General features: G+C 41.5%; 1 protein-coding gene across 2 annotated transcripts; it reads right to left on the reverse strand.

Moving 5' to 3' along the window:
• Positions 1–591: 591 nt before the first annotated feature.
• Positions 592–23,844, reverse strand: porb (P450 (cytochrome) oxidoreductase b). Of its 2 annotated transcripts, XM_027162679.2 has the most exons (16): positions 23,686–23,844; positions 19,535–19,708; positions 12,611–12,659; positions 11,284–11,412; positions 11,019–11,168; positions 9,262–9,386; positions 9,027–9,116; positions 8,624–8,722; positions 8,387–8,503; positions 7,931–8,049; positions 6,981–7,162; positions 6,326–6,475; positions 5,980–6,247; positions 3,604–3,749; positions 3,282–3,367; positions 592–1,956 (listed from the first exon to the last, which is right to left on the reverse strand). In XM_027162679.2, the coding sequence occupies exons 2-16, from the start codon at positions 19,702–19,704 to the stop codon at positions 1,812–1,814; spliced, it is 2,025 nt and encodes a 674-aa protein (XP_027018480.1). In that variant the 5' UTR covers positions 19,705–19,708; positions 23,686–23,844; the 3' UTR covers positions 592–1,811. The 2 variants fall into 2 exon arrangements, with proteins under 2 accessions (XP_027018480.1, XP_027018481.1); XM_027162680.2 differs by lacking the exons at positions 19,535–19,708; positions 23,686–23,844 and adding an exon at positions 15,206–15,690.
• Positions 23,845–24,553: the final 709 nt, after the last annotated feature.

Raw genomic sequence — 24,553 nt, forward strand, 5'->3', positions numbered from 1 at the left:
TGTAGTGATAGATCCAGGTACTGACCCAGGAACACTTGTGACATGACAATACACACTAGATGACTCTATTCACACACACGCACATACACATCAAACACACACGACACTTTAATCCATCACACACATACACACTAGATGACACTAATCCATCACACACTCACTCACAGAGGACACTAATTCATCACACAAAAACACACCAGATGACACACACACACACACACACACACACACACACAGATTCAGAATCAGAATCAAGTTTATTGGCCAAGTCTGTTGACACACAAGGAATTTGGTTCCAGCTGTTTGTGACTCTCAAACGTACAGACATAAATAACACTATACTATACAAGACTCACACTCACTCACACACACATAGATACACACACAGACACATCTAGGATCAATTTATTTTATCTCCCTGCATGTTTTCAGGACTTGGAAGGAAACCTGGGAACGTGGAGGAAACCCATGCAGACAGGAGAACATGCACAAGTCCATGAACAGTAACCAGAGTTCAGGATCAAACATGGGTTCAGAAATAAAAACAGTAACATCTAACAGAATACATAAACAAGGACCAGAGAGGCTGAATGAAATTAAATCCCAATTTTATTAAATTAAAAAGACATGCTTAGATAGCAGTACTATAGGAAACATTAAATGCATATAAAAACTGTATGATGCTGACAAAAAATAAGCAACAGCAACCGTACGGATTTACATGAACATATTCTCTTCCAAAATAATGCATCCATCGTAAGCGACGTCGACCTGCAAAATTCACAAATTTTATGTCTATTGACAAGGCAACGCTTTCCATAAGGCACATGTTGACTAGTAAACAAACAGACGGTCCCTTTAGTGGGTGTTTACAAATGAGGTTAAGAACAGCTTGGACAATTTCTCAAGCACTGAGGGAAAGTTTTTTCATTGATTATATTAAAACTCTATTTGGAAAAATGTCCGACGTACAACCGTTCATGTTCTTATTCACAGATAACGGACATGATACACGTTTTCATGGTGTAATGCCATTAGATAGAAATGGATAAGGAAAAAATAAAAAAACAAGGCAGGTAAAAAGCTTTACAAATTCAGAATCAAGTTGAAAAATACCATAAAATAAGGATAACAACTTAATCACAATCTCTGACTTTCTTTGCCTATCTGTAACTAAAGGAAAAAAAAAATACAAAATGAATGATTTTAGTAATAAGCACAAAAAAAAAATTCTAAATTATCTGATGCCCTGTATTGATTCTTATACAGTTGACTATGATAAAGCATAACCTCCTGCATATAGGCTACAGTATAAGTTGCATAGATTTAACTAACAGGGCCTTCATCATCATCATCATCATTAAAGCAGTCTGCGCCTTGATGAATGGGGACAATAACAACATGCCACCTTAATTCAGTGTCTATTGCCAATTAATATTTACTTGATTTCAAATATAAAGTCTATGCATAAGATTGAAGACTACCTTCAGTAGCTCTCCTTTAACACTACAATAAAATAAGAAGATAGTACGCGTACTGCATCGTTTACATTACATACAGCCTATTACACGAGTGACAAATGAATGCGAGTCAAAATTTTACAACACGCCGTATGAAATGAAACCTATGTACACTGAGTAAATCTGTAGAGAAAGAGACAAAAAGGTGAGCACCTGCTATGAACTTCTTTCAGGGGGTTAAATGTCTGTGTGCCTGTGTTTCCTTTACCAAGTTCAAAACTATTCAGTCGAAAGCAGTCCTGCAAAAACGGTACAAATTCAAAGGACAAGTGAAGACGTCGGGGAGGCTCTTTAACTCCAGACGTCCTGCGAGTAGCGTCCCTTAGTCATCAGTTTCTTGATGTAATCTGTAGCCTGGGTGCGTGTCAGGCTGCCGAGTTCCTCAGCTATCTCGTAGAAGCCAGTCTGTACGTCCCTTGCCATGTTACGTGCATCTCTGGTAGAAAAAAAAAGCACATTTAGCGGTCCGTTAGAAGTCCACGTTTAACAAAAGCATACTGATAATCCACATTAGCATCAGGGTTAACAAGACCATCTGCCTCTATAAAATATATAAGAATGTAAACGTTTTAAAGTTATTTGTACTAACTTATGGAGTTTTTTGTGTGGAGACATAATATTTATACATTTATGAACATAAAGTGCCAGGACTTTGCTTTTGGCTTCTTAAAGGTGCGGTGCACGATGTTTGAGAAATGCTTCAGAAAATCGAGTCGGGCCGAATAACAAAACACACGTGTAGCCAATTAGCGGAAAGGGGCGTGTCTTGTCAATATGCGGCAGAGAGTGTGTTCAGTGAGCATGTGACATAAGCAGGAAGCGATTGAAACATTGACATTGCGGATACCTGCCGTTACCTCTGCCTCGGGTTCTAGGTGTCGAACGTCGTCTTCCGCGTGAAACGGAGCTAAACTTTTCACGGTACAACACACAGTACTACAAAAACACATTTGTATTACCATAGTATTACTCATTAATTGATAAAAATATCCCCTTGGCCAGATGTCCCAACAGGTTCCGCCATAATAGTTGCCTGGGTTACGTACTGTATGTATGTCTGGGGCGGAGCTAATTTGGGTTAGGGGCGTGTTTGTTTTGGTGATTTCAAATGTCAACATTGGCTTTCAGACATCGTGCACCTCACCTTTAATAACCCGGGCTGAATGTTTTGTGTAATTAACGTCAAGGTAGGACAAAAACACATGAGAGAACGATGATATTTACTGTTATTCCTTATGTAATTCCATAAACTAGTTTCACACTTGGCTTGGTTCGACATGAACACTGTAAAATTCCTACATTACAAAAGGATAAAAAAAAACTTTAGCTCAGGATTTGTATCTGGTCATATAATCATCCAGTCGTTTACCACAGTTCCTTGCAGACAGACACTGGATTATTCGGCTAATAACGATGATGAATACAGACAAAATCTAAGAAATGTACTGGAAAACTTTCATGTGGTTGTTGTTATATGTACAAAAGGCAAAGATTTCTTTATGGAACTCTCGTTCAATATTCAACAACAGTCTAAGGTCACTTAATACTGTGCTACAATAAAACTGATATCCTAGACGAAGCTATTATACTGTGAACATTTTTGACCGTACGTGGCCAGGAGTTTTGCCCCATCGGAGTGGGAGGGGTGGGTATATGCTCAGGGAATCCTCCACGTCCGTGAGCTCATGCATGGACACCGCTGAGGAAAGCGCTTGTCTCTGAACCACCCCACACCGTGAAGGCACACAATGCAAATCTCACCCGCAGATGTAAATGTGAGCATTTCCTGTATGTATCTGCCTCCAGACATCTTCCTTGTTCCTCTTCAGGAGGTGCTGAACATAGATCTAGAAAATAAAATGATAAATATGTAAATAAACAAAACACAAATAATTATCACCAGAAGGGAAGGATTGCTTCAGTATTTCAGCACGTTACAGATTACGGAAAAACGTAAACGTAGCCAAAGGTTTAACAGCCGGATGGTTGAGAAATTAAATGCCTGGAACTAGTCTTCCATTGTTATACCGTGCTCTTATGTTTCCTTCCTCTCAGTTGTGATAAGTGAGGTGAATTGCTGTACCTTGTGCTCCTGGTCCCTGGAGAAGGCCACGTTGAGCTGCGTCAGTGTTCCCGCCCTCTCGAACGTTTCCAGCTCCTCCTGGTACAAGAAGTCTTCCTCTTTATGACGGCAGCCGAAGTACAATACGGTCTCACCCACATCCTTACCTGAGAGCAAAATATAAATATAACATTTTATGCACCTTCATACCGGTTGTACTATGAGAAACTGGCTTAGTGACTGCTGAAGGAATGAGAGGAATTGTGTGGTAAAATGCTTTAAACAATAAAGACTTTTGTTGCAAAAAAAGAACCAGAAACAAGGTTCAGTTCAGACTCGGCTGCGTGCATGAGCTGACAAACCGCTCCGAGGCTTTGGGTCTGTGATTGTTCTAAACATCACATGGTTTCTTGCCTAACCACAGAGTGGTGGTTTAATTTCTGTCTGTTGTTTGTCACCGCTTCACTTGTCAGTGTTTTGACAAGACGATCACAACAGGTCTTGAAAAATAACATTGTTGGTAAAGAACGATGTTCATTTGTTCAGTTTATTGTTCAGAGTCTTATAAATAAAGCAGGAAAAAAAAACAATCAACCAAAACATGCTAATTAAATTCTTAAACCAACACTATTATTGCAAAATGAATAGTAATAATTTAAAAAAACGACCATTTGGCAAAACATTGGATTTTTCTGTGGCTCAAAAGTTCTCTAGCAAAACTGTGTTAAAGAATATTTTTCTATTGTCTACCACCGATGTTAGATGATCCCAGACCTGTGGAAAGGCACCGTGATCTTAAGGTTGGCACATTTCTGTAGGACAAAATAAATTATTCAACCGGTTACTGAACCAGAAGCAGACTCCAAAAATATCGGAACAGCAAATCTACTTCCGTTTCCTATAGTTTTTGCTCGACACTGAAGATATTTAGATTTGAGTTCAAAAGATGAATAAGAGACAACGGATCAGAATTTCTTTCCATGTGTATTAAAAAAAAATGGAATGGGGCAATTGTGTTTCTTGTTGCCCAGAATTGAGGGCTTTACACAAGCATTTGGTAAAAGCCAAATCAGTCTGGAATGTCCTGGAAAAGAAAGAAACCACTGTTGTACTAACAACCAGGCTTGTAACAGTTTGGGCCAAGAAATAACAACAGGACCTGTGAATAAAAACCCCAAAAACAAGTGTTAATGACATCACCAACAACCTCTACAGGACAGGGTGAAGTTCACAATCCACAACAGAAGAAGACTTTGAGAACCTAAATATAAAGATTGTACCACAAGAAGCAAACCAATCGTCAGACGTCAGAATCAAAAGACCAGATTAGAATTCACAAAATATCTGGAACCAAGATAAACCTCCATCAAGAGGGACATAAAAGCCAAAATGCGGCGAAGGAACGGATCTGCTCGTGATCCAAACTTGAGGTCTTCTCAGGTCTAAAGAAATGTACCCGACCCGAATCACTTTTCACCCGACTGGACCCGAATGTTGCGTAACTCTACACTAAAGTGGATTCAAAATTGATTGACAGGTCTGTTTACCGCCAGACACATTTCGCAAGCGGTCTTGGCAAACAGAGGAGAGGTTACAGTAGTTCGGGTCTTCTCGGGTTCATTTGGTAAAAACACATTCATTTTAAATTACCCGAGACCCGATGCCGCTATTATTAGACCTGACCCGTGTCCGAGGCACACGTGAAAATTTTAGACTCGAACCCGCTCGGGTCGGACCTCTGGGTTTCGGATCTAACTGGACCCGTGAAGACCTCTGATCCAAACCCCATGAGCTCGTTGGTCAAGCAGAGTGAAGTTAAAGCGAGCAGCAGAGTGTCTTCAGAAGTCTACAGAAAAACTGTCAATTTACAGAGGACTAATCCGTAATCACGCATCAAGACAATAACCCAAAAAAACTAGTGGGAGGTTTTAGAGTGGCAAAGTTAATCACCGCATGTTAACCTAATCGAGCATGAATTTTAGGTTCTGAATATTATGTTCACCACAAGGACAAACCTTGAAAACAAACAACGACTGAAAGAAGCCATGGTACAAACCCGGAAAACGACCACGACAGAAGAATCACAACAGTTCTGTAATGTCAGTATGCTGCTGACTTAATGCACTTATTGTAAGGCACACGCATCCAAATATTAAGTGCTATCTAATCCTAAAAATGGTTACCACGGTTACGCTATGTTTCGAGTCGTTTAACACATCTAGATGTAATATCAAGAAATTCTGATTTATTCATCTTTCGATCTCAAGCCCAAACGTCAAAAAAAGCTGACCTTGTCATTCCGATACTTTCAGAGAGGACTGTAAATAAAGTAATACTTAACATCCGGTCAGATCGTCAATGCCGTTTAAAGGGTCAGTGAGCAGCTGCCGTGTCTACCTTGCTCTTTAAGCCAGGCACGCTCCTGAATAAAGCCCATGAATGGTGCAATGCCGGTGCCAGGACCAATCATGATGACCGGGTTGCTAGCCTTGAAGGGCAGCCGGAACTGAGACTTGCGGATGTACATTGGCACGGTGGCTTTGTGCCCGTTGTCAGTAGGCTGTTTGGCTTTAAGCCAGTTGGTAGCGACACCCTTGTTGACGCGGTTTGTCTTCGTCTTGTACTCGACCACCACGGCGCAGATGTGGATGCTGTTGGGGTGAACCTGTCACAAGAGGGCGCTGTTTAGCAACACATGCAATACGACAAATACTAAAAGGGGATCGAGACAGTAGAAAGGCACCTTGGACGAAGATGCGATGGAGTAGTAACGAGCCTGGAGGCGAGGCAGAAGCTCACACATGTGGTCGATCGGTGGTCGCAGGGATGGCAGGTCTTCCAAGATGGCCAAAATATTCCGACTCGCGTCCAAAACCCAACTTTGGTACAATGACTGATAAAGGAAACGTGAACACACAAAATATAAGGTAAAGAAAAGAAAACTATCAAGTACACAGCTATAAATAACTAATCATTCCTTATCAGAAATGACAAGATATAGCCGTTCGATCGTAATATATTAGATCAGCTGCTGCGCCAATAAACCTACTTAAATTCATCGCTTATCACATCTTTATAGTGCAAACTTTACTCATAGCTTACAACCTGTCCAACCCTTTTTGTGTGTAAATTACAGTCATGAGTTTTACGGGTCACATTTTGTTTTCTGGCACTTTTTTAGTAAGCTCTGCGTCTTAATGTAGCACCATCATCACCATCGGTTGAAATTAATAACGCTAAATGCCTCCTGACTCTCGAAGGTCATGTCGAAGATATATTACGTGGTGCAATTAATTAAAGCTGTAATTTAGCTTTGATTTAAACCTAGAGTTGACTGAAGTTCAACAGGTTGGTGGAAAATAAAGGGGCACTTTAAAATCACCAAAACGGAAACATGCCTTGCCCTCGGGTGAAGAGGACGCCATCTTGCGCATGTTCTCCTGGTCTTTAGGGTCAGAGGCGTACTGGGCCAGCTCATACAGCACATTGGTGCGTGGTGGGTTGGTGATGTCCAGGTAATGCGTTAGTGCTGTGCGGTACGTGGTGGGGCACGGGAAGGGGTGTTTCTTATTGGACTCCTCTGAAAAAAGAAAAAAAAAGCACAAGAAAAAAAAAAATCAATCGATTTTAGTAGTGTTGAGATCACATTTAAAAACAAAGCAACTAAAAACTAAAACTACCAGAAGCCGAGGAAGGTGTGTATTTAACACCAGGTTTAGTTTCCACAAAAGCAAAACATGTCACTTTATCGAACATAAAAACGACACCTAAAAGTTTGAATGTTAAAAGCTCTTTAAAAAAAAAAAAAAAAAAAAAAAAAAAAAAAAAAAAAAAAACGGAATTCAACCATCGAAACTATTCAGATTTTTTGGGGTAAAGAAGATTCTCTGAAGAATAATATTAGCTACGCATCTTGAATTTCAAGGAAAAACAAACACACATGTATAGCTTTGAAAAAATAAATAAATAATTGCACTACGAATATAGTTTCTCTTTTACTTTTAACTTAAAAGTTATTAAGAATTCAACATTTAAACCTCGACATCGTTAGATTTCGTTTTTGCATCTATAAATATTCACCATCAGTATTTCTGTACATGTCATTAGCACTACCCTTTAATCATTCTGTCCTACGTCCGTCTTATTTCCTACTAAATATATTCGGACCATGAAAGTGATTCTTTTTTAAATATTTTCTGAATTAGCTGCACAAAAACCTGACACGAGTCCATCGGTCGATGCCAAAGAGAAAACACTTTTTTTCTGAATGAAACACCATGGTCAAGCAAACAGCTCAGAGACATTTACACAGACAAATGAGTCACCCTTCTCAAGGTCAGGGGCGTACCGTCAAGGTTGTTCAGTGAGATAATGGTATCAAGGTCTACTCCGAGGACTTCTCCCAGTCTGTTCACAATGCTGGAGTCGTTGGTGGGATACACGGCCACGTGGTCACCTGACTCGTACCTGTTTAAACCGATAACATTCGCTGTGTTTAATTTGGATTTTTAACGAAGTGTGCGTCAAGACAACACGATCGGCTGGACGCCATTTAAAGTACGTCTTTGCCTTATCGGTTTAACATGTGACTTAAATAACAAGGGTTAGCTTGACCTTTGCTCTATGTTATTACATCATTATATGTTACAAAGGCGTGTAATAAATCGTTACGTCGACACAGACGCATATCTTAAAAAAGAATCTCTGTGTTTTTATATGTGTATAATTACTAGATGGTAAACACACTAATGTCTAGCAAACTGTTTCTTGATTATAATTAAAGAAGCAACGTCCACCCGGATACCTGATCTTCGACCCGGTGATGTCCAGCTCCAAATGCATTAAGTGTCGGTCACCTCCTTTGTTGAGTTTGCGGTTAACAGTGACGGGGGCAAGGAAGGGGTTCTTAGCATCGAATGGCCTGTAAAAGAAAAGAACTGAACTCTAAATAAATGCTCTGGGGATGATACGGTGTATTACAGATCTGGGGCCTGTGTTTGGCCTGTTGTGGTGCCATAAAAAAAATAGACACGTTACGTACGGCTTCTGGTTCTCGAAGCTCTTCAAGCGTCCCAGTTCACCAGTGTAGACCTTATTCATGTTCAAGTCCTCGTGAACCTTCAGCTCGTACTGACGGATGCTACGAGGTAAGGAAAAGGTGCGCGGGTGAGACGTACGTTTCTTGTATATTTGCAGGCAATAAACTGTAAGTGTACATCACGTTCCCTAATAAAAACAAAAACCTTTCAACAGCAGAAAGATTCAGTAATAAAGTGTGAAACAAAATCCCAAAATATTGAAATGCATGCATGGTAAAGGTTAGCAGGTATCATGCCATCATGATACGTGCTATATTTGATGTATTCTTCCTCCATATCAAACCAGTAGTGTTTTAAAAGAAGAAACGTTCAGGTAAAAGGAAGATAAAATCACGACTAGAGTACCTGGACTCTTCACCGGTGGGCTCGACCCCGAAGTGCTCACACACGGCCGGCCAAAACTGTTCTCTCCACGACACAAAGTCCTCCTCGAGGCTTTGGGAGGGGAGAAGAAAACACAACGAGTTTCAGAGACACTGCAGGACTGAAACCCCTTATGGGTAAGAGACAGATAAAGGGAATAGACACCATGAAGGGAATTCCTGTTATTCCTGTTAATATTTAAAAGTCTCTCACTCACTTTCCATCGTCGTCTCCCATGCCAAGGTCAAAGATCCTCTTGCCACCGAGCTCGGCTAATCGCTTGTCCACATACTTGCCCATGGCGTTGTAATGCTCATATGTTTTATTGCCAAGTGCAAACACCTTTAGAGAGAAAGTGTCACTTCAATAACCGAAGCTTATTGCCTCGAGACAGCTACAACACGTTAGTGACATGAACAAAAGGTGAACAAAACATGCTAACGGACAGAAAAGATTATCCTCATTACCGCACACTCGCTTTATGAGCCTCGGTCGTTCTGTGTGATGACGTAAGCATCAGCTGAATCGTCCATCATTAGGGGATCTTAATAGTATAATTATCATGTATGCTGAAGATATTATCTTACATTCTATTATAAATTTCAGCCAAGCAGAGATAATAAACCCCACATATAATAATAAACCAGCTTAAAAAGACAACTCTAACAAAGGAAATGGGTTTGAAGGAAATATCAAAAGTCAATAACAGCAAATCTAAGAAGAATATTTCTTCATTTAATGACAAGCTGTTTAAAATGAATCATGAAGTTCATTTGTCAGTTCACAAATCACATGTAGGTTTAGATCCCTGATGACCAAGCCAGAAATGAGTCGTCTTGTGGGTGATAACGGGTAAAGCCCGTTACAGAATAATGACTGGCTGGATTCACGGGATCACTGAACTCCAATTAAGAAGAATTCATTTACAAAAAGTAGAATACGTGCATTAGGTCACCGGGGAGGAGCAGACACGGTTTCAGAGGATTGTCCTTCCAGTTCAAGGACTGTTTTTATTTCAGCAGAGCGAGACGAATGTGTAAGACACACGCGCACGGGCCTTTGTGATCTGACATCAATGAGCGCTCCTCATCTCCAAATGCTAATGCATTCTAGTCCATCTTTAATCTGCGGTGTAATACAGAGCTGTCTGAAAGCGAAATGAAAAACACACGGACAAAGCGACAGCTGCTGTTTTATTACCGTGTTCCTGTTCGCGACAAACCGTAACCTTTGTATACGGAGCCGACATCAACGCTCAGAGAACGATTGGGTCACGGGGCAGCGAGCCAATACTGAGTAAGGGTGTCGTGTCCATCTACCGTGTCACACGTCACTCTGTCTCGTGACAAGACAGCGATTGCCGTTGTGCCGACTTACACTTTTCTTCGTTTGCATAGTCATTATAAGCTTTAAGAGGAAAAAAAAAAAGTTTGGTTGACACATCACACTCTTTCTACTTCCTCAAACACTAAATTTGCTTAGTCATCTAGATCTTCTACAGAAACAAAATCTGCCAAGTCACCCAACGTTTATATTCTTTAGTCATAACGCAACGTGCGGTACGTGATTTCCTGTCAGCTTGTGAAACTGACATAAAATCACAAGTTGTTCATCCACAGTTTCCACAACTTCGGCAGTTACGCAACAAATCATTTTCTCTCAGCTTGGACTAGTCAGAATACCGTGTCTCGACATCGGAGTAAGAAAGTTAGTGAGTCTGTGTTCCTGTATTTCAGCAATAGGGGTGTGTGTGTGTGTGTGTGTGTGTCCCAGGTTACTCTCGGTCACTGGGTAATGGCTGACCATTTCCTAATTAGTCCAGGAGTCCAGAAGGATGTGAACTGTGCACTTAACCGCTTGCACAATAAATGCGCCATCAAGAGAGATTCAACAGTCATACGTAAACCGTGTGGAAACAAAAGATCGCACAAGCTGTGAAACCACAGACAATAAAACGAGAGAAAAATCACTTACCGCAAAATTAACTCCGTCCAGGTCGAGATCCCCCTCCTGTAGTAAGTCATAAAAATCCTGGGCATTATCCGTAGGGTCTCCTTCTCCATACGTGGCCATGCAAAAGATGGCCAAAGAGTTGTCGATATCTTTTAAACGAGAAAGTTCATTCTGGGAAAAGAGAACAGGGGGAAAAAAAAACAGCTTCTAAGTTTTGTGCACTTAGTGAGAAATTAAGCATTAAAATACTCGCCGCTGAAGATAAATGAAAGTACTGTGACGTTACCATATCGTACTCCTCTGGATCTGCCGCCATGCCCTTCATGCCGTAACGGTGGGCATCTTTCGAGAGCCTGTTGGCAAATTCTTCAGCGGTTCCTGTCTGTGAGCCGTAGAACACCACGATGTTCTTGCCCTGGGGATCATCGAAAGGAAACGATCAATCTGACCGGGTTCAGTTATTAAGGACAGGAAAAAAAAACTGACAAGACAATAGTCAGCATTTTACACCAAGAACATTATACACTCAGGGGAGATCTGTCACATACACAGTTAAACGCGGAACACAGCCTGCAGTAAAATACGTAAATCCCTGGGCTACTCTTACTTTTTGCTACACAGAAATAACAAAATTAAAATGGAATAATAAGAAATAGAACGGAATTTGCAAAAAGTGATGTACAGAGTGAGGGACCGACACAGACACCAGGATGATGCAACAACCCACTCCCCAGGGACACACACATGGACACCCACCCGGGGGACACACACGGACACCCACCCGGGGGAAACTCACACGGACACCCACCCGGGGGAAACTCACACGGACACCCACCCGGGGGACACACACGAGGATGATAATATTTGTAGCATGTAAGAATAGAATAGAAGGGGGGCATAGAAGCCTTTATTATCACCACATATACACATTACATTACAGTGGAATTCTTTTCTTCACATACCCCAACTAAGGAGGTTGGGGTCAGAATGCAGGGGCAACTATGATACAGCGCCCCTGGAGCAGGGAGGGTTGAGGGCCTTGCTCAGAGGCCCAGCAGTGGCAGATTGGCTGTGCTGGGCCTTGAACCCCGATCCTCCGATCAACAACCCAGAGCCTTAACCAGTTGAGTCACCACAGATGCCCCCATCTACACTAACTTCCACTTTTGTCCTGTTTTGGGCACACAGTGCTACATAAGGAACCTGATCAGGAGACACAGATGGAGATGCAGATACCGGTGGCTACCGGACATTGTCGTCTCCCTGAGTGTGTATTAATGTAATGGTCATGTGTTAGTTCACTATGTTAGCGAACACTTCTCAGCAGTCAGGTTTCTGGTCTGCAGCTTAACTAACTAACTAACACACGCATCATTAATCCACCCAGATCCTGTTTCTAATACAACACGGCCATTTGTCTGGGTTTGTAGCCTCTGCATGAGCCGGAAATAAACTTTTCAGACATAATAAAAGTCCAAAGAAAACAGCATGACACACGAGACACTATGCTCTTTAACCTTTACAACATTCTGCTAAATCAGCATAGATATAAAATGCTATTTTGTCGTATATAAAAAGAGAAACACAGATAGAGAAAGAAGACATAAGCTTACGGTTTTCTTCATTTTTTCAATGAAACTGGTTTCCCTGGCAGCCGACGGTCTACAGGAGGAAATTGAAAACGGTTAAGACAAAGAACAATCACACGCACAATAAATAATTGTTAAAAAAGATGGTTAAATAACTAAAGAGTCGATGAAATAACTACATAATAATTAACTAAAGAAAACAACAAAAAAATTCTAAATTATTTATGTCTCAAAGTTAAAGTAGGAAAAAGTCATGTGTTGTGAGGTGATGATGATGATGAAGATGGTCACACAACACACACCAACCAAATCTGCAGTAATTTAGAAAAAAACTTGCTTCATTTTGTCTTAAGTTCTTTTACTCCAAATCCCAGTAAATGTCAGCATGTTTCATGGCATGATGTTAGAGGAAAATCAATTTCCTGATAACACCATGAAGTGTTTTATTGTTTTTGTACCGCTATTTGATGACGTTAACATTTTTACAAGAGTAAACCGTTACTAGAAATAGAAATATTAATGTATTAGAAACCTTACACCTGGCTCTATTGTCAGAGCTGCTGTTAGAAAAGAACTCAACACCTTCTGTCCAATCTGAGACAGGGATCAGACCGTGCTGTGGTTTACATACATGACGTATCTAACATTATACTTCATTTGTTACAGTCGCGTTTCCAGCCGCTTCCTTGTATTGAAACACACACACAAAGACCAAGGAAACAGGTGTGTATCACAATTTATGCCACTTTACATGACACAATGACACAAACGCCGTTCACATGACCTTTCAACTTGGGACCGAAATCGATCGTGAAGTTATCTGAAGTTAGCTGAAATTTTATTGGTAATGTTTATTATTAACAATGAAACATTATCTGAGTCACGTTTTGTCAATCAAGCCGTGATTCTAAAAAGGATTTTATTATTAAATTATTTGATTTGTTGAAGCTGATGTTTGATAATTTGGAATTTCATTTGGGGGAAAAAAAAAAGAAACAGCTGTGCCAAAGTTTGCATCCTTTACACTTTTAGAGGAAGGAATTATTAATCTAATAAAATAAGATAAAGGTCAAGATCAAATTATTAAAATGTGATCAAGTTAAATGTCTGCAGACTGTGTAGGTCAGTGATATAAATATTCTCTAATAAACTGTGCAGACACACAGGGACACACACACACGGCCACAGAGGCAGGCAGGCAGACACACACACACACGGCCACAGAGGCAGGCAGGCAGACACACACACACACGGCCACAGAGGCAGGCAGGCAGACACACACACACACGGCCACAGAGGCAGGCAGACACACACAGCCACAGAGGCAGGCAGACACACACAGCCACAGAGGCAGGCAGACACACACAGCCACAGAGGCAGGCAGACACACACAGCCACAGAGGCAGGCAGACACACACAGCCACAGAGGCAGGCAGACACACACAGCCACAGAGGCAGGCAGACACACACAGCCACAGAGGCAGGCAGACACACACAGCCACAGAGGCAGGCAGACACACACAGCCACAGAGGCAGGCAGACACACACAGCCACAGAGGCAGGCAGACACACACAGCCACAGAGGCAGGCAGACACACACAGCCACAGAGGCAGGCAGACAGGCAGACACACACACACACACACACACACAGAGGCAGGCAGACACACACACAGACAGCTTTCTTTGTCCTTCACACATTGTTTGTCCATTATGATAAAACAAACAAACATTCGTCTCATCAGACCCAAAAATCTTGGTTTAATGGCAAGTTCTGTCTCTTTACGTTAACATCATTTAACACATGGTTGTAAAACACTTCTCCCATCTGCTGGCTGTCTCGGATCGCTCTGAACATACTTTAAGACTTTTCTCGACTTTTTTTAGGCCTTCCACTTCTTGATAACGGCTTTGTATTTTCTGGAATACGGTCATTACAGTTGATATCTTTAAATGCCCTTCAGCTCTCAAACCTTTGAACGTGCCATAAAAGATAACACGCGAGCTATTTAAGCAATATGGAGTTTTTAATACAGATAACAACCTTTAAATAAAGAAGAAACACATTTTTGTGGGATGTGAAGATCTGCACATAACTTTAGTAATAAAGTTGATCTTTTTATAATGATTAGAGTAGAATGGAAATAAAAGCCATTCCTTTATCAAACTATCGCCTACAATAAAACAGTATAATGGATAAAATATCAGTTTGTTTATGGCGTTACAGACAGATAGTGACAGTTCTGTCAGAAGTGAAAACGGTTTGATATCCGACTGAAAATACAAGCTAGGGGAAGCAAAGCCGTGCTTTCGTCTTTAATCCATCCTCTTATTCAAATTGATAAAATAGGATGGAAGAGCAGCGTAGTGGCTTTGCATAATAGTTCAGTCTTAGTTTCCTATTACGTTTGGGCCATTGTGAACGCTACAAAAATGTAGTGGAGGGTACGTTTAATAAATAAATAAATATAAAAGTAAATAAATATTAAAAATTTAGAATAAATTTGAAAGAAAAAAAAAAGACCAATGTTAAATATACAACTTTACACCCTGATTATTAACAAGCTCCATCAGTCTTAATCTACAGTACCTTCATGACAGATTCCAGGTTTATTACCCACCTGTTAGCGGCGGCCAGTCGTTCCTCAGGTAAACTAAAGACACAACCCATGGTCTCAGAGAGCCTCAATACGTCCACGAAAGAAACCCCAACAATAACATAAGGTCAAAAGAGAAAAAAAGTTTCCCCGAGATAAACGCTGACAAATGTTGGACAAGTCCGTTTCCTCATGCTGACCGAGACAACGATGAAAGAAGAAAATGTCTACTGTAAGAAGCTGTGTCCTGAAGACAGGAGATGGAGAACACTGGCATGGCAGCTGCAAACTGAGCTTGGATTTTTCCAGTAGAGGATCCAAAAAAGAAAAAAATGCTCTCAAAGGAATTATCCCAGTATTCCACAATGGTGATGATGTCATGAAAAAAATCCAGAAATAAACGCTAGCTGAGGTTTTTGACAAAACAAAAAGAGCTCCACGGTCTTAAAAGCCATGGAGGAAGCGAGTGAGCGGTCAATGCTCGTTTCCTGCGTCACTGAAGAAGCTGAAGGAAAAGGAGCTAGAGCAGGAAGGAGCAGGCTCAGTGTTTTCCATACTCACACACACACACACACACACACACGCACGCACGCACGCACGTGTGCACAACATCTGGCAACCACAATGGCTGTAATGCTGGGAAAGGAAACTAGACTGCTTAATGAAATCTCGAACGACAAGAGCCGCTCGAACACTGAAACTCAAAATCGAACCGGCTCCTGTCTTCTGTTTTGTATGGAACGAGGCGCTCAAAACCAAAAAAAAAAAGAAAAAAGAAAAAGCACAAAAACCTACATTTTCTGTATCCTGGGCAACAGTTGTAAGACAATGTTACTGCTTTTTTTGCAGAAGGAAGAATGACTGAATGCCCCAGGCTTCCAGGTCCGGCCCTCGCTCACATTAGCTCTCCTCCTATTGGACGACACTGACTGCCATAGCAACCCCATCAGTCATAAAAGGAGTCTCCGGCGACAAGCCAGGCCCCACGCCATTCAGGAACGCAGTGAGAGCAAATTAGAAATGGTCTGCGCTGAGAAAGGAGGGAGAGAAAAAAAACAGAACGAGAGAGAGAACAGAATGGAGCGCTTGTCTCTCTGCTCAACTTTCCACCTTTGGCAAAAGTGCTGGCTGGCCTTTCCTCTCTCGCTCGCTCTCTGGGGAACACTCAAATGAGGTTTTCAGACACAAGAAAACGATTGCGGGCCGAGACCAGAGACTTAACACAGATTTCACAAGCACGGTTCAGGAACATGAATGGAAACTGTACAGAGGGAGCATGGAATAAATTATGGCGGTTCAAATTCTATTTGTATTTCGTGGTCTTCTTTTTTTCTATTCCACTATAAGACAAGAGAGATACTGGAGTTTGATTTTCTGAAAAACCTTTTCTGAAGCCAGGAAGAAAAGAAAAAAAGGGAGAAAAAAAAAAAAAAACACCTCCGTTTATGTCTGGTCTAGAACGACACACTAGACATCAAGCACGAGTATTAAACACTAGGGACTGTGGAGGATTTAAGCAGCAAACGGATACTTAAACGGTGAGTCGAGAACGTTAGGAAACTCGAGCACTGACGGCTCAGCCGTTTTATATACAGTCCCCTCCAAAAGTATTGGCCTGGCAAAGCCCAGAAGTCAGAAGTGACAGCTTGGTGGTCCTTGGATTTGAACTAACAACCTTCTGGTCAGTAGCCCGACACCTCAAACACTGAGCTACCGCTTCCTGAAGAGGAGCCGAGCCTGCGGTAAAGCTTAGAAAAGCGTAAAAAGAAGAACGCAATAGCGTGATGTCACAGGGTCGCAGGCTCCGTCATCTCGTTCACCCCCACAGGTCTTCAGTCTGCTGCAAAAAACCAAAGAATTTTTTCCTTTGGTACTTGACTTAAATAATACGACATCTGACAATTTAACGCAACTCTTATGAGGTTTGTCCGGAGTGTGTCTGTGGGACGTGTGGGCCATCAAGACTTTTTGTGAATTAGCATGAAAATGGGTCCAGTTCTGCGGGAAAATAAAACATAAGTATAAGAACCCCATCATCGGTGTATTGTTTGCCTGAATGCCGACACATCTGAGTGCAGTTTTAAGCCAGTTTTGTGATTAATACTAACAAATTTGAGTCTGAGTAAATATTTATTACAGCTACGAGGCATAAAACCCGGTGAGACCACTCAGTTCTACAGATAAACTGCAGTCAACTCTGTTACTGTGACCCAGTGTTGATTATATTAAAAGGGAGTGTATGCGTTAAACAACACGACAGATTTCTCAACCTAGGTACTCAATATGTTTACTTAGGACCGGCCCGCTTCCAAAAAATGCTGTAAAGATCGCAGATTCGCTTCGCAGGAGCTGAGAGATTTTCTTTGTTTCTGAGCGCAAGTGCTTGTTGAGGTTTTCCTTTCAAGGACATGCATTCGTATTAGAAGTCCTTCTCTACATTCAGAAAGTTAGTCATCCTGTTATCCCAATACGCAGCGGCATTATCGCACCGACCATCTGAATTGGGGTGGGTCGTTACGAGTGGTGACTGAGTGCGCTGCCCCCACCAGGGAGACCCACAGAGACACAGGAGGCATTTAGAGAATCAAATCCTTCTAGAAACACTGCATAATTAAAGGGTTTTTAGTCCTTTGGAAACAGTGCCAGCATGAACGAGAAGAATAGAGGAAATTATAGCAAATACTACATCGTACAGGCATAAACAAAGACATGCACTCTTGGTTTTTTCCGGCATTCACAGAACCACGGTTACATATTTACTCAGCGATTCTTTCCAACACGTCTCACCTGATGACGGGAAAGCGTAGCCCTGCGTTGGCCATTGTGGTGTTAGACAAAACTGCTTGGCAAATGAATAGACTGTGTGAGCTTCAAAAAAGCATGTTGTGCCAAGTTTCGAGTGGAAGAACTCGAGTGTCCTGCACAGAGCTCTGAATGGAACACGGGCTGCATTTCAGGTCTCCTCGACCTGAACATCACTGCCTGATCTCACTCAAGCTTTGGCTGAATGACCACAAATCCCCCACACACAAGAAGATGAACTCTGGAAAGTATTGTGATGATTTGGTATCAACATACATTTCTTCATATAGAGTCTACCTAATTTTTTTTCCCCATGAAGCTACGATCAAGGGTTTTTCAGCACGGGTTGTTCATCTGTACATTGTCTGTACACACTGTACAATATTTCAGTCGTTTGCTGTTTTTGCACAAATCCTATACATTATCTCTGGGATCTGCTGCTAAGAATTGGTGATCATTCTAGTATTACTGCATGCAATATTGTCTGAACATGCAGTATTTACACTGCGCTGTTTCGGTTTATTGTCTTTTGTGTATTGCCTTTTTTGTATTTTGTGTATTGTCTTGTAACTTTCGTCTGCACTGTATTTTGTTCTGCACTGTCTTGTTTGTCTTGTCTGTCTTGTCCTGCACTGTGTACACCAGGTTACACAGATACATTATGTATCTAGGACACTAAGTCCTTATAGCTCTTTCTTTGTTTTATGTAGCACCCTGATCCTGGAGAAACTTTGTCTCATGCCACGGTGTACTGTAACAGCTATATATGGTTGAAATGACAATAAAAGCTTCTTGACTTGACTTCTCTGTATTGCAGGTTTTACATTTGCATGTTTTAGATGAATTACGTGTTTTTTTTCCCTCTCTCTCTGTCTTTCTTGCACACTCGACTTTAGCACACGCTGACAAATTTCCCAGGAAGAGGCTCCGACTTCAATTAACGTTTTGAACGGACGACAGCTGTTTACACATCTGCATACGGTGTGTGTAAAACAGAAAGTAATGTCTAGTGTACACGAAGATAGTCATCTTAGCGTTTTGTTTTTTTTTGTTCATTTATGTTTATTTCTCTTGTAATCTGAAGCCGTCTCTGGCAAAAGAATTTTTCTTCGGGACTAACGGAGTTCTCTCTCTTCTCATGTAACACATAAGAATGTGTTTCAAATACACAGTTTCTGTATTTTTGCATCTGAACGATCTCAGGTTCTGTGTGAGTGTGTAATAAGGTGTATACTGTAATAATTAGTGTCAGGCTTTTGTTTTTTTAAACATAAAACCTTTTCGTCCTGTAAACGGGAATGAGATCACGTGTTCTATAAGGAATCGTATTTAATGTCTAAAAAATAAGAATAAAAAAGTGAATGTTAAATCAATAACACAAGATCAACATTAATGTTGGCCTCTAATCAGTGTTCTTATCAGTTGCTATTATATGGCCAGGTGTGTGTGTGTGTGTGTGTGTGTGTGTGTGTGAGATGACTGCTCCACAAGTTCTTAGAAAGAACACTTCCCACAGTCAGGACTCACAGTCAGTAAATAGTCAGTACTCACGTGTGCTCGAGTGGACGGAAGTCTGGGATGGCTTCAGGCTTCTTGCGAAACACGAACCAGTAAATGACGAGGCCTACGATGAGGGAGAACAGAAAGATGTCGAGGTTGCTGAGGAGAGGCTCTTCCGTTATTTCGGGCTGCGTTGACTCGTCTGTCTGCTGGTCCGCCATGTCTCTGGGAAAGAAAACAAAAACAACAAGATTGTGCTGAGGTCAGATGACAAATATTGAAATATCGAAATAAAGATGGCACAAAACACAGAATTACAAAATTATAAAAAGCTAAAAAAAACTCCAAAAACATTTACCCCATGTGGACAAAAATGGAACGTTGTTAAATAAACAGATTTACAACTCGCGCTGAAACGAGCGATTAATAAACACAATACTTTCAAACTAGAGCACATTTAAAAGTTGCTGTATTTGATTCCCACATTAACTGAATCCTGGTGCGTCCGTTATGGTGCAACACCATCTTTCTGTGAGATGTGTGTGTCCTCCTGGTCCTCAGATACTTATTTACCACTGATTGAAGAAGTTTGTCTTGTAAAGACGAGTCTGGTAAAAGAATAACCGAATATAGCTGCTGTACCACAACACTAAATGTAAATTCATTTATTTAGTCCTTCATCCTAAGCTGAGGTGGATTTAGAGACTATCTTGGGAATGCTGGGTGTGATGTAGGAACGCCAGTCAAGGCAGGCCACTGTGCTTGCGCACACTCGCACACACCCTCGCACACACCCTCGCACACACCCTCGCATACACCCTCGCATACACCCTCGCACACACCCTCGCGCGCGCGCGCACACACCCTCGCGCGCGCGCACACACCCTCGCGCGCACACCCTCGCGCGCACACACCCTCGCGCGCACACACCCTCGCGCGCACACACCCTCGCGCGCACACACACCCTCGCGCACCCTCGCGCACACACACACCCTCCCACACCCTCGCACACACACCCTCGCACTCCCTCGCACACACACCCTCGCACACACACCCTCGCACACCCTCGCACACACACCCATACTCACCCTCGCACTCACACACCCTCGCACACACGCACCCACCCGCGCACACACCCTCGCGCGCACACACCCTCGCGCGCACACACCCTCGCGCGCACACACACCCTCGCGCACCCTCGCGCACACACACACCCTCGCACACCCTCGCACACACACACCCTCGCACACACACCCTCGCACACACACCCTCGCACACACACCCTCGCACACCCTCGCACACACACACCCTCGCACACACGCACCCACCCGCGCACACCCACCCGCGCACACCCACCCGCACCCGCACGCACACCCACCCGCACGCACACACACCCGCACGCACACACACCCGCACGCACACACACCCGCACGCACACACACCCGCACGCACACACACCCGCACGCACACACACCCGCACGCACACACACCCGCACGCACACACTAATCAGCACATTCCTGCATATGTTTGAACACTGGGACAAAAGCCACTCAGACACAGAGCAGCAAACGTGAAAGAGACTTATTTTCGGTCTGGAGTCTGTTAGATCACAGCAACGTTCACTTCACTCTGCTGCCCAGCTCCACGGTGCACTACATTCCATACACTTTTATTTTTTTGACAGATTTTCAAGCAGGTGAACTTTGTGACCATGAACATGCCCTATGATGACATGTTTAACAAATCGATGAAGCTGTTACTTATACATGAACTGTCCTACAGTAGCAGTTCAGCAAATCCGATCTTTTTGATCAAAAATTTAATCTGTTCTAATATATTAGAGATTTTTTTTACATGTATTGCCTGCATTAGAAGTGTTCCATCATATTTTACACGGTTCTTTTAGATGATGCTCAGCTTTAATTTTCTTTTGTTGGAGTTAAAAGCGAGTTTCTTCTTGTTAAGCAAGACAACTTGAACATACACAAAAAGGAAAAGAAATATTATGCCTTAAGAGTGGGAGCGTTCTGTTCTGCATGTAAGAAAACACTTCCTTTTTCTTATATGCGGCATAGAGGCCGAGACAACTTTCGACACATGGTGCTGATTTACAGCTTAGTCATTCACATGACGAAGAAGGGGAAAAAACCTCTATTCAGTGTCTGACATCCAGAAGTGCAATATAGTACAAACCTTATCACTTTATGACTGAAAACATTCAAATGATCACTTTTAGTCTTTCAGTAGCTACTAGTTCTGGTTTAAAAAGCATTTTTTTCCAAGAAACATGCTGCAACAAGATTTTTCAACAGGCAGAACGTTTTCCTTAACACACTGTCAAATCTTCCATTTTCTGTACCTCTTAACCTACACAGTGTCACTGGGAGCCTGGAGTGTATCCCAGGGCACAACGCTTGACAAGGATCCATCGTACTATACAAACACACACGCACACACTAGATTTAGTGGTGTATTACATCACATCACTTTGGAGAAACTGGTGTATCCAGTGGAAACCCCTGAAGCACAGGGAGAAAATGCAAGCTATACACAGACACACACAGACACAGACACACACACAGACACAGAGACACACACACAGACACAGAGACACACACAGACACAGAGACACACACAGACACAGAGACACACACACAGACACACACACAGACACAGAGACACACACACAGACACAGAGACACACACACAGACACAGAGACACACACAGACACAGAGACACACACACAGACACAGAGACACACACAGACACAGAGACACACACAGACACAGAGACACACACACAGACACAGAGACACACACACAGACACAGAGACACACACACAGACACAGAGACACACACAGACACACACAGATGGAGCGAAGCCAGGAATAAACTCCCAATTTGTCTATAATTATAATCAACAATAAATTACATTTAACATTGTACAAAGTTCTATAAAAAGCTATTCACACACACCAGGCTCCCATCAACCCCTTTCTCTATCTCTTTCCCACTTCTCTCTTCTCGCTCTCTTCTATGTCTGACAAAGCAAAAAAAAAATAAAAGAAGCACAGCTTTCTCACATTACTGAGTGCAGGACAGCAGAAAATCTCTGTTACAAAGTGTTGACACTGGAGACTCCTTCCACAAATATTACCTTAAACATCTCCTTACTAAAAACATCAACAAATGTGAGACGTGATTAGATTAGAGGATTATTCAACGCTATCTGACCAATCAGATTAGAGAAATAAACAGCGCTGTAGTGCAAAGATGTTTAATTGAATGATTTGTTTTTAAAAAGCACATTTCATCGTCTGTGTTTAGTGTCAGAAAAACTGTGGCTTTATTGCTGTCAGCTCTATAAACGTCTGTGTGTACATCAGATGCTCAGGTGATTATTCCAGAGAGAACACTGCAAGTCCCTGAGAAACACCAGCTGAAGTGCATCAACATGTTCATTAACACTACAGTCAGAAATCACACCATCTTTAAACAAACTCAACCATAAAATGATAAATATTCTCAACATTAAGAATGATGAGTGAATAATAATAATACAAAATAAAAAAATAAAAAAAATAAAAAATATTGCAATATAATAAAATCATAAATAATAATAATAATAATTATAAACACTTCCATCCCCTCCCCCAACACTTAGCTATGAGGTTCAGTTACTTTTAAACTTCTTTAAGCGACATCTCTGTAACCTGAAGGTGTCCTGGATGTTACACAATTAACACAGCTATATAAATCCTATAGATCCTTTATTATCTGCTGTTGAAGTTGTTGTAGTCGAAATTACACCCAAACTACAAGCAGTAAACAACACTGAGTTGTTTGTGCTAATAAATGCTAACAGTTTAACGCTAAGCTAGTCGGCTTGTTAGCTAGTTAGCTTCAGCCCCACAGATTTCAGACGAAGTGAAATAACCTAAACTAAATAGTAAATAAAACACTTCATCTCGTGTTTATTATAGTGCTTTATTTTCTCACAGGTTTCTCTGTTACACTTCACTTACATTTAGCAAACTAAAAGCACACATCTGGTGCGGCTGTGACCCAATAAGGCGTCGTTCTCCACACAAAGTGCACTAAATAGTCAGCATAGAAACACTACTTCATATCGTATTGGGACGCGGCCCGACAAGCGTTACAATCACCTCAGAAAGACGCGCTAAATGTAATATGACATACCTTAATACGCGGTATATACCGTGCCTTGTACCGAGCTCCTGCCCGGTCTGTAGTCTGAACACAGACAGCGAGTAAAATGTCCTAAAAGGTGAGAAGACTCACTTATCCTGCTCACTTATTGCTCTCTGTCAAGCATGTTACACGGTCTGACGTCACGACGTCGGCACGCAACATAGGAACGATCCAGTGTACAGGAGGGGTGTAACATGCTACATTTCCATTGGTGTTCAGAAATATATCGATTTGTTTTTATATTGATATACATAAACATACATACATAATATACCTAATATAGGTCGCGTTATAATTTATTGAATGTAGTAATTGGTTTATTCTGAATTGACTTTTGTAACTAGTGGCACTCCCTTTTTGAGACAGTGGACTAATCCTGTCTTGAGGCTTCATCCCATTGGTCAGGACAAAGTGCAGCGAGACAGAAGGTCACGGTTAAGTAATTATTTTACAGGTACTGTACAATGTCTTCATGTCCCTTAAACTCGTTCACCTGTAATTATACAAAACGGCTTGTCCTGCCATCAAAATGTGCTCTTTCCCAAGAATAAATCTGGTTATCTGATCACTTATTCTTCATTTGGGAGCAAACCAGTTCTCTTAACTTAACTTATATAATATATATAATATAATATAATATAATATAATATAATATAATATAATATAATATAATGATAATAATAATACAAAATAATAATAATAATAATAATAATAATGTAATAATCATATAATAATAATATGATAACAACAACAATAATAAAACTAATTAAAACAAAAAGTGCCACATATATCAAGATAATACTGGCAACTAACAATCAAACTTATTTTATGTCCTCCCAAATAAACAAAAAGTAAG

Source organism: Tachysurus fulvidraco, chromosome 22, assembly GCF_022655615.1.
Source record: "Tachysurus fulvidraco isolate hzauxx_2018 chromosome 22, HZAU_PFXX_2.0, whole genome shotgun sequence".
Lineage (NCBI taxonomy): Eukaryota > Metazoa > Chordata > Actinopteri > Siluriformes > Bagridae > Tachysurus > Tachysurus fulvidraco.